Here is a 12,018-nt window from a genome sequence, read left to right on the forward strand (position 1 = left end):
CCCTCGCCCCACGGAGATTGGCTGGGAGCACTTTGCTGCGTTATCTCCAGGGAAGCAAAGGTTGGGGGAGGGGAGAAAAAGGCCACCAAATCATTCTTATCTATTCCGAGCACACCTAAAACAAATTAGACCTGGCTTCTGCCGCTTACTTAGCTCCCTGCCTCTCATTAGGGACAGGCTCTTATATTTTCAGCCGGGCCTCGGTATCTGCCGTCTATTTTATCGTGCAAAACAGGATTCCAAAGACATCGCTACCCCGTAACGACAGATTCATTTCAGGAGAACGTAACCTAAAACCCTTTCCCCAGACTTTTCACGATCGTGCTTTCCTGCAAATGGCAAGTCTGACCTCCGCTAACTATGACACGTATTTCTTTTGTTACATGGTAGTCTTTCATGGTTCTTTTTCTCCTACCAGAAATCGGAATCTTCATAATCACAGCTTTTCCAGCTCCGCACAAAATCCCGTGCTTCAGAGTCTTTATGAAGCCTATTAATGCAGCAGTGTTTTCTCATCTAGGACTCTTCATCTTAAATAGAAACCTCAATCAAACATCCCCCTCATACCAGTAAACCACTTCTCTCTCATGACTTGCATGCGAAGCGCCGTGTAATTCGCTATGAGCTGCACCCACCCCTGCAAACACCACTTATTAATTTCCTAACCTTCTCAAATTGTGCTCCTTTATAACTTGCAGTCGCTGACAACATTTACCGTTGCTGACTTGCAGTCTAGTGAAACAATAGATACCGCTCCAAGTTTTCTGCTTGTGGGAATGTCTAATAGCATTTTCCATAAACCTCTGAATATCACTTTGACATTGTGGCTAACCTCTGATTACTACAGCAGGACATTAAATTCAAGATTCAACCTTTGACCTCTGATAAACCCATTCAGTTCTGATAATTTTAGATTGTAGGCACCTATGTAATTAGTAGCAAATGAATGTTATACACTGTCCTATATTGCGGTGTTTCACTGTATTCTTATGTCATTTAAATACTCAAATACCATGATAGTAAAAAGATGTATTTTAACATATTTCTACTTCAGAAAATTATCTCTTGCATGAGAGAATATAGTTTCGCATATCACTTGCCTGCAGCAGATTTTAAGCACAAAATTGTGAACGGTGAGCTACTGTCGCTAGTACGATTTCAGTCCCATTCCATTATATACTCCAGTCCTCCTGCAAGTTCCCCCATTAGGAAAAAGGACAGTAAGAAAGCCCTGTGATTAATGGTACAGAATTTATTAGCAGGATGTGAACTTTCCATTGGGCGCCTCCATATATCCGGGGAACCCATCAAATAAACGTATGGGTTCAAGAAAAGTAAACTGCAACGCTTGAACTTAACGCTTGGTAATGTCACAGCTAAAAAAAAAAAAAAAGAAAGAAGAAAATGTTTTTCCTACATTTCAGGTGTATGAAATAAGATAACCATAAAAGAACAATGACTGAAAAAGAGCCAGCTAGTACAGCTTGATAGCTCATTACAAACAGACATTGCAAAACAGCTAACGGCTCTGCTACTGTGGTCTAGACATCGCTAAGAGATCGGCTGGCATTAGTTTTTTTTTTTTTTTCGTATTTTTATAATGGCATTTGACCCAGCACCTTGTGACCCAAAACAGGCAAAGAGGCCGGCTTGGGGAATGTCAGAGCAGATGAGACGCCTCTGCTAGACTAATCCATTCCGGGGTCAATAAGAGGGAGAAATGAGACTGGTAAGGGCTCAGCACTGCGATGACATTGGCCAATCCTCTGGGGTCTTGAATTAGCGCGCTAAATTAAAGGGGGTATTAGATTAAATTGGCTCTCCGATTTCAGGGGTGTGAGTAAAATTTTGATTTGCATTTCCTACCGCTGCTTAAGATATAATTAGTTCAGGGTGATTCCCATGTGAAAACAGTGACAGCCAAATCTAACTGGCTGACAGTGGCTTATCGTTCCTGGAGGTATATAACTGAATGTTTGTTTGTGTGTGTGTGTGTGTGTGTGCACACGTGTGCGTGTGTGTATGTAAGGGGGGGGGGGCACAAAAATGGCACACTTGGGAAAGCATAGGTGGATTCATGTCTTTTAACATCATATCATATATCTGTGACAAAGCACACCCATTTTTTGTCGCAGACAATCAAACTTCAATCAGAATGGACGTTTTCACGTATGCCGCACAAATGCGACATACATTCACGCTTCCTTAGCACTAAAGCCGCAAAGCTATCCATAATTCATTAAATTACAGAAGCAGAGACGTCTCTGCGCAGTAGGGGAAAAAATGAAAGGCTGAGTGACCTGTAAAATATAAATTACAGGACTTTTTCAGGCACCTCTTTCTTTAAAGTAACTTTAGTTTTGTTTTCAGGTGATTTCAACTGTCTTGCAAGATTAAGGTTTTACAAAAATGAGCCAGGGAAACATTACGAATACAGCGCACGGTCCTTCCTGGACACCTGCTTGAGACACCTGTTAGCAGAAGACACACGGGTTGGACGGGAGGGGGTGGGGGCTCAAATGAGTTCCCCATTAGTCCCCCTGGCAAGAATTCCATTAACTAGAGTAGACCACCTGTAACTTTTACATCGCACACGATAGCAACGTTTCAAATGATAAGCCTGAAACGAACAGATCTCCAATGCTACGGCATAGGCTATAAGTTTACAGGAAGTCGTTTGTGAAATTAAATTAAAACTACAAACCTAAGATCATGTCCTGGGTTTCAAATCAAGACTTGAAGCCTGATTTTCATGACTGTTATTTAAATATGCATGACCACATTCATAACTTAGATCCAACCATGTGCATGGGATATTTTACTTTGATCCATTGTCTTATGCTGTAAGCTGTTCTTTTTGTATTAGAAACCCTGCACAAAAACACATTGATTAGAATAGACAAATAAGGGAGAAAGTAAAGTAAAATAAAATATCAATTTGAAAATAATAATTAAATAATATTCATAATTACTACTTCAGACAATTCTAAACATGAACATGTGTGAGTGCCATATACATACAAATATTTATAAATGCAAATGTATGGCTGGTCTGGACTCACTGATGACCTAGAACTGACTCCAACTTCATGCAGAGGTCTCAGCTACAATGCTCGACTTGACTACTGTTACTATGCAAACATATTCTTCATATTTCTATGAAAGACAGAATAGAAATTGTTGTCTGTGGCACTGGCAGTCTTCAGCTCTCCAGAGTGTAATGAAACACACCAAAGTCCATATAGCGAAATAATGTCGAGAGAGAGGGCTTCCTACAACAGACTTGACTAAATGACTACAGTAACCACAGTCATTTTGGCAAATATCAAATTATTGGGCAGGGAAAATTTGAATGTTTGATTCAACTGCCATGACACACTTATGGTGGAGGGGGGCATATCTTAACTGAACAGGTGCTCAGTTGAACAGAACAGTCAAAAAAGAGAAATACAATCAATCCTCAAAATATGGCCACCACTGGCACTGACTGAATAAATGCAAAACTACGGTTGCTTAATTGCATTGCAATCTCAGCTGCACACTTATCATTGCGTTGGAAGCCACGCAATGTCATATTCCATTTAGGCACACCCACTTATCATACTTCCTGGTCTGGGATATTTGCTAATATTAGAATGTGCTCTTTAACAGGAATCTCTTAATGAGAAACACCATGATGAAAACAGTTGGATCACAATCACAGGGAACATTTATTTGATGTTTGCCCTTTAGTGCCACAACTCTTGAAAGCTGATTGGACAGGCATTTTCTCATTTTTTTAAAAAGACGATAATCTGTACAGTTAAAATTACGGATAGTCAGATACATTAAAAAAAAAAAAAAACACATATCGAAGATACAGCATTTTAGACATAAAAACTCATGTCATGTCAATGAATGCCAACCTCTGTGCCTATGTGACAGGAAGAAATATTTAAATGGTGTGTTAATTCTCTGTCCTTTCTGTTGGTCCCTACTAGCACCATTTTTGCATTACTTTAACTAATGCAGAATCCACCAGCATTCCATTTAAAAAAAGGGATTGTTGTGCAAAATTAACCCAATGGGCCTGCTACCTCCAAAGTACCATCAGGTCTCTCTTTTTCAAACTAATTATCCACCTTTGTATTTATGTGACCCCTTAAAGCAGGCTTCCCGAAGAATCTTCAAGAAGAAAAGTAAAATTCATAAACATGCCTCCTTTTCCTCCTGGTCGATGTTGATATGTGAAAAACATCACATCCAGCACAATTCAGTTAAGACAAAAACCACTAAGTCGCTTTCCTGGAGTTCTTTTACTTAGCTAAAGGGTTATACTAAAACCCCCTGTTTATCATGTGCCACTCCTTGTATAGCTGTGAAACCATCCAAACACGATTGCATCAAGCCATTGGCCCTCCAGTTCAATTCTTCATTGCATTACAGCCAAATGACTATAATCACATGGAAACACTGCAAGGCTGGCACAAAAATTCTCAGGGAATCAGAGAGTTCTACAAGGGTAGAAGGCAATACATTATTGTTTGCCAGGGTGGGAGGGAATTATTCCATAATGGGTTAAACAAGAATAATAATTTAAAAAATACAACCCTGGGGTTTAACAACAATCAATTCAAACAAAATCACCAACAGGAAAGCCGACTGCTTCTGACCCATAACTTGGTGGCGCTTCTGAAAAGGCATCTGCATCACTCTGCATTTTGCAGAGGCTGGAACTTGTGGGGTATTGATTCGCCATCCAGAGCCAGTTCACGTAATTGGTTAAAATGACCAAGTGTAGAGAGGGATGGCTCACTGCTGAAAACCTTTTCCCAGCTCAGCTTGGAGCCCAGCCAAGCCCGGGGTTGTTCGGATGTGTTCCAGCCCCAGCCTGACTGGCAGCAATTAGGGGTGTCTGAGCCAAGCTCAGCTTGTGCTCCGCGCAAACACCCCTAATTACTGCCAATTAGGCTAGGCGGGTAGGCAGATTTGAGAAGCCGGGGATGTTCAGGCATGGGTGGGCATGGAAACAATTTTCAAGGGCTTAAACATGACTAAATGAAAAGGTTAATGCTTTGGAGTGCAGAGATAATAATAAAAAGAGAGATGGGGAGGGGAGGGGGGGAGAATGTGTGTGTGTGTGTGTGTGTGTGTGTGGGGGGGCGGTTGTTGGGGGGGGGGGGGGGGCAGGGGCGGGGGCATTCTCACCTCGAGCGACGTGCCTGGCTTTTTCTTCAACTCCTCGCATTTCCTAAATTTGCAGATCTGGTGCCCGGTTTTGCGGTTCCGACAACTGCTGCACACCCCGCAGTTGATTAGCCTCCTGCAGGGCGCGCAGACCCCGCACCTTTTCCTCTTCTTCTTCGCCGGGTTTCCGCTGGACGCCGAAGAATTATTCTGCGGGCAGTCTGCCAGATTGGCAATTTGAAACGCACTGTCTGTAACGGCTGCCGAGGCTGCGGGGGAGTGAAGGGCTGTCATGACGATGACCCCGGGAGGTAATGAGATGCCCCCTAAAGCCGGAATAGCGGAAAAAGTTCCAACGCGTTCCGGGAGATTCATTATCTCTGCTTCAGCAGAGCCGCATTTCAGCTTGTTCATGCATTCTCCTGCTAAAGGTCTGCAGTGTTCGGGGGATAAGGTAGTGAGGAAATTATTATTTGCCATTTGCAACGTCTCTGGCGGCACGCCAGGCTTCCCCGGCCTCTGGGAGTCATTTCTATGCATGCTGGTCCTATTAGGGTTCATTGCCGCTGATTTCCTTCCCCAGAGCATGGCGTTATCGCAGTTCCAAGGGGACACGCCGATTCTGGCGCTGGGAAAAATCGGCGTCGTTATGCGAGCAATCTTCGCAGTCTGTGGAAATGCCCCGTTCGTTTTGTAAAAGTTTGCAAAAGACCTGTACCTTTCCATTTCTGCATTATAATCCAAAATCTGACTTAATCCACTTTCCTGAAGATTATCCTTTTGCAAGAGAGACACATCAGCATTCTGTCCGTTCTCAATACAAAGAGCATTGTTTATATTAGACATGGCTGCAATCGTCTTGAGGTTTCACAAAAAAGTCTGGGGTTGGAATCGCCTTTGTCAAGATCAAGTTGGTTACAAACAATATGTTACCATCCTGGTTTATCTTCTCAAGCGCTAAAACAAGAAAACAACAATTACTGATACAATGGGCAAACATCCACTTCGTAATCAATTTCCCCCTACCAACTTATATAAAAAGATAAAACCACAGCATTTGAGAAACCGGCTGGCATTTCATTTACTATCTGACAGCTTTCTAATGAAACTTATCTCACATTTTCAGAGCTGATTCCTGTCTGTTGACAATTATATGATAGGTATGACACACTTACATGTCATTATAATAGGAAACAAACATTAACATGCCTGACAAGACAGGCTGCAGGAACTCTAAATCAACATTTTAAAAGACAGATAATTACAAAACAACCAACTATGTTCGACACAGATTTCACTGTCAGTATTTTGATAGGAAATGATATTAGCAGCAATAAAAAATATCAAAGGAGATTCAGACAAATTAATTTTTCCATTACCTATTTTCTCTTGTCCAGATAAGAGTGAAAAAAGTATTGTCACGTGTGTATTATTATGTTGCACATTTAAAAAAAAAAAAAAACAACAACAGACAAACCAGGCCTACAATGAAATGACCACGAATACCAAGGTTAAAGCACAATATCTTCTTCACAGCATAAGAAAAACATTGTTGTTTTATTTAATTAACCATTTAAAAACATGCTTGAGTCCATGTGCGTACAATGGCTACAAACACAATATGCACTGCGTATGTGCATTAGCAAGGGCAAGGTGGGTATTTTCAATAAATGATACAATCCTAATGCCATAAGTAGTTTCACACAATGCACCTCGGTCCAGCCTTTTAAGAGCACCTGGTACTCATTCATTTCCAGCCTCATTACATTTACTCAATGACAGTAAGATAGCCACTGGTGAGCTTCAACCCAGCCAATCCACAGACCCAACAGCTGTAGTGTCAGCTGCCTTGGGGGACTCCATTTCCTCTCTCAAGTCCGTCTGGATTTTGTTTCCACAGATAAAAGCCCATTAGACACATCTCTGACTCCATTACCTGTTATGGGCTAGCCTTTTTAATTGCCAAACCCGATAACGTTTCACGAGCACGAATGCATTCCCAATCATTTCGAGAATAAAACCTTGAAGCATACTGGGGGGAAAAAAAGGAATTTTAAACCTTGGATACCAACCATGGACACAAGGACCAGATACACAATATTCCGTGGCCTTTATCTACCTTCTAAATAATGTATTGTAAATGAACCGGTATGATTGCTTACTTTCTGAGAAGTAATTAGCTTTTTTCTGCTTAAACTCCACAAGTGTACTTTGTACCACTTAGAAGAATGCATTTATAACAATATCTGTAATAGCTACCTGTCTCTCTGTATGGTGCCGCATAGGCTACCCTTACTTAATCCAGTTTCAGTGAATTTTAATGTACATTATGAAGGTATGGGACTAGTAACCAAGTGGTTTCAGGTTCAAGTCCCACTGAATGCACTCCTGGCCTACCCTTTAATAAAAGCATTTAACCTAATTATTTAACTATATAATTGGATAATAGGTCAGACGCAACCAACGTAAGCTGCCCCAAATTAAGCAGTCAGCTAGGCAAATTAATTATGCATTTTTAAACCTACAGCAAAGCAGGACAGTACACAATATACCCTTTGCTTTGTGTCTTTTGTTGTCACAAAACTAGGTAACCAAGACAGCTTACACATGCATTATTCAAATATGGAAAACACATGAATGAAAAGATATACTGACGCTATTGCGCAAATATAACATAAAGACAAACAACTAAAAAAATATTTTTTTTAACTAATCAGCCTTTTTAGTGTCATAATTACTTAATCAATCCATCCCTGGGGGGGAAAATAAATTTTAAAAAACCCGAAGCCAAAGGCAATCAAGTCACGGCTATTGATTTTCAACCTGTAAACAAAGTTTAGTGAAACAGAAATACTCAATACTTAGTGAGAGAGGGGGAAAGTAAAGTACGTCCGATTCCGAGCATTCTGCCGCTGCAGTACTGTGTCATTAATTACTCGCCGTCTGGTCTGTCGGAGACACTCAGATCAAAGGTCATGCATAGAAAATCCGAGGAGGGGTCTGAACGGCGCAATTAAACTAAGGAATTAATTCGCACGCGCCTGAACGACTTTGGCACCAGCATAACCAAGCTAAAATCGGGTTGTTAGAAAGCATGCAAATATGATGTCAGGAAGGAAAATGGAAGAGCAACACATCACCTACCAGGTTCCTGATGAGAAGAGATTCCAGACGCTACCAGTCTGCCAATATATAGCAGCGCATTACTGCACGGCGAGATGTGGAAAATAACGCAAGATTGAAGAACACACAGTTCGCGTTCAAAACAAAGGGCGCATTTTACCGACTTCTCTCTAAAGAAAAGTAGGAAAAGAAGAGAAGTGGAACGAAAGGGGGATAAAGAGCGGCTAGCAATATACCTCGGAAGCGAAGGTGAAATATGGAAGGTTAGGTGTTTCCTCTTGGTCCGGGGTGTATTGTGTCGCAGCCGAGTGTTAGCTCGGTCCGTGTCTCCTGTCGCTGTGTGTGGCTGATTGGTGCTGAGGTGAGGAAGCTGGGATGTGGACACCTACTGATCATTGGCTGGAAATTACTATAGAAACATGAGGAGCACTTGGGAGGGGGATGGCTTAGGGCTCTCTGATGGGAAATAGCAATAGGAAGCTGCGTCTTAACCTTTTTCCCCGTTTCTTTCTCTAGCTATTTTTTTTTTTTTTTTAATTCGGACACATGACGAAGCATTTAGAGAGGCTTGGCATTTTAAGGATACGTCTCCTAATAGGGGTTTTGTGGTTCGTTGAGAAAAAAACTTGCAAAATTAATTAGAATTGAAGCAAGCGGTGATTAAGATAAAACGCTCCAACCAGGGTGGTGTGCTCTTTTTTTCAGGAGAAAGACAGCCATAATTACGGAGACCTGCGTGCACGACCGCGGGGATTCATCATTATTATAAATTCTTCCCGATGGCCAGGCATGTCTGTAGGCTCGAATCTAGATATTTGTGATGTATATGTCGTGTGGATTTACAGAACTATACATTTTTAAAAATCAGAAACAATATTTTAAATATATCTGTTCTGTAAAAAGACACAAGCTTTAAAAAGGACATAGCATATGCGTTACAAATAGCCAAAGTTATTTTTTGTACGCATTGTCCCAAGCCTAAACACGCAAGATGTAGTTTAATGTGTCCAAAACACAATAGCTGCGGCGATCTGTGTAATACTAACCTCCTAAACGAAGCAAGATTAATAAATGCATTAATATTTGAAATAAACCTGGCCTTAAAAACAAACCTCAATGCGGATTCAGATGTTTATCAAGAACTGTTCTTAGAACAGTACCTACTATAAACAAGCTATCACACAATTTCTTATAATGTATGTCTGTACATTGTAGGAATACTTGTGCATTATCATCTCCCTAGTAGGAATGACAAGATAATTTTAATAGTTTGTTAAACTGTAAGTAATGTCGAACAGAACTGCATCATGGTCTTACAGTGTTCAAGGTGACAGGCATTAAATAGGTTAATGCTATTATCGAGTTTACAGTAGGCATATCAGAAAAAGTTATTGAATGAAGGAGGTTTGTTATTACGGTAATAAATGACTGATTGATGCTTCAGTGTGCACTAAACAATAAATACTCCTTTGTAAATGGTTGTTTTGTACCAAAAAGCTAGTATTTTGCTTTCCCCAGTGAAGTATTTTGATGGGGAAAAGTCATTAATGATGTATTTTACTGTGCATGTAATTATTATTATTATTATTTTAAAGATTGTGGCCCTGATGAGACATTCTGCAAAAGCCAACCTACAGTATTACCATTTGTGTAATTATATTAGAGAGAGAGAGAGAGAGGGAGAGAGAGAGAGAGAGAGAGAGAGATGGTGAAAGAATCTCTGGGGGAAACAATTTATTCTCAGTTAATTCACAGGCAAGAGGGATGGACGTGTTGGCGCTGTGTTGCCTCCATGCACATTTTGCCTGCAGTGTCAGACACTGTGCATTTGCACATTGGGGAACTGGGTAAGCTTCACCGAACGAAAAACGTTTTATCGCATGGGCATCCGTCCCTCCTGGGAAATCCACCTAGGTGGTCTTTAACCTCCTTGGCAAGCTGCGGGAGTATGCATTGCAGAAAGTGCCCAGAACTGGCCCCGCACAACTGCCTTTGTTTCTGGCTGCGTGCCTCTTCCCTGCTCCCTTTCCCCCCTCTCTCCGGATTTTAACTGAACTCCAAGGAGTAATTAATAACCACTGTGGCAGATGGAAGTGAAGCCAATCTGACGATGGAAATAAGATCTTTGGGGAGAGTAAGGTCATGAGGCACATGCGCAAGGGGGCTGGGTGGTATGGGCACACTGATGGAGTCCATCTGATGTGTGTGTGTGTGTGCGCGCATGTGTGTGCATATGCATGTGGGTGTGTGTGTGTGTCGGTCTGTGTGTGTATGTATGTGTGGGCATGTGCGCATGTATTTATATGTGTTTGCTTGCATGCATGTTCCTGTGTTTTTACTTTACTGTACTTGAATTTGCATATTGTGTGTATGCATGTTGTGTGTGTAAACAAATGCATGAGCTTAAGTGTGTCCTGTTTTTCTTTTCAGATTTAGCCTTAATATGGAATTTTCTTCAAGATTTTGGCTAAAAAAAAACATTTTTTTCCTCAGGTTTAACAGTGATGCTATACAAACTCATATTTTCAGATTTAATTGCCAAACCTCAAAATATATAGGCTAAATACAAAAATGTAATAAAAAGTAAATATTTACCTAATATGTAATATCTCTGTTTCTGAAGCAAATATTTAGTCAAATTAAAATATTTAAGTTATATAAACCTTTGTTTCAAAAAACAAATATATTTAAAAACATGCATTTAGCTTATATCTTAAATCTTAAGATTTTCAAACCACAATTTAAGATTTAATTAATGTATTTGTGTTGCACAAAACTGTTTAAAAGAGAAATATTTAGCAAACATGTATATTTATTTATGTTATTTTTGTTAAAACCAAGATTTAACATTTAATTTGATACTTATTTTATCACACCACAAAGCTAGCTGGCTAGGTGACTGACATTCATAGATATTATATAGCCGCATGCCACATATCTAGCTAATTAACTAGCATACTGATTTACACTGGACAGATATAATCCACATCCATGAATGGATGAATGAATTTTTGGGCATATCGGCTACTGTTACATCAGGTATCATTGACTCATTTTGTTCTGAAATTCTATATTGATAGCCAGCCAAACCAAACAACAAGAGGGCTGCTTGATTCAATAGATGGTCAGCGGACTAGCTAGCTAAACTGTCGTTAACTTCATAAGATAGCATGGTTATTGAAATAAACTTGATCAATTAAAACTAGCTATTTGTTTGTTGCTAGCTCATTGGGATAGGAAGCCAGCTAACATTAACAACCTGAGGACCGGATGCAGCAGTCTGACAAGCCTGCTTATACATCTGCATTACACATTGACATTGACAGTCATTCCCCAGATCTTGTATTCAGTTGAAGTTTGGAATGAAATGCCCCCCTCTTACCTCCCTAGTCCATCAGTGCCTGGTAGTGCCCATGTTGAGACACTGCCAAAGAAGAAAAAATGCGGAACAAATGGAGTCTCATATTAACTTGACAGAACGCAAACTTTGCTAAATAATTATTGTATTTGCAACATTATAACCATGACTATGTGTAATGTAGACGTATAAGCAGGTTACCCCCTATTAGCCAGACACTCGCAAGTATAGTAATCTCGTCAGACCACTGCTTCTGGTACCCAGGTGGCTTCCTATCTCAATAACCTAGCAACAAATAAAGGGCTAGTTTTAATGGATCAAGTTTGTTTCAGTAATCATGCTATATTATTAAGTTAGCAACAGGTAGCTTA

The 12,018-nt window shown here is 40.4% G+C and overlaps 1 protein-coding gene across 2 annotated transcripts in view; it reads right to left on the bottom strand.

The window, feature by feature from the left end:
* cxxc4 (CXXC finger 4) overlaps positions 1-8,757 on the bottom strand; it is a 35,212-nt gene extending 26,455 nt beyond the window's left edge. The window contains exons 1-2 of one of the 2 annotated variants that reach the window (XM_035417216.1): positions 8,526-8,757; positions 5,188-6,123 (exon numbers count right to left, since the gene is read on the bottom strand). In XM_035417216.1, the coding sequence (XP_035273107.1) occupies positions 5,188-6,012 (825 nt within the window). In that variant the 5' untranslated portion in view covers positions 6,013-6,123; positions 8,526-8,757. Of the gene's footprint in view, positions 1-5,187; positions 6,124-8,310 lie in introns of both variants that reach the window. The other variant, XM_035417215.1, reaches the window with a different exon arrangement.
* Positions 8,758-12,018: the final 3,261 nt, after the last annotated feature.

Source organism: Anguilla anguilla, chromosome 5 (genome assembly GCF_013347855.1).
Source record: "Anguilla anguilla isolate fAngAng1 chromosome 5, fAngAng1.pri, whole genome shotgun sequence".
NCBI lineage: Eukaryota > Metazoa > Chordata > Actinopteri > Anguilliformes > Anguillidae > Anguilla > Anguilla anguilla.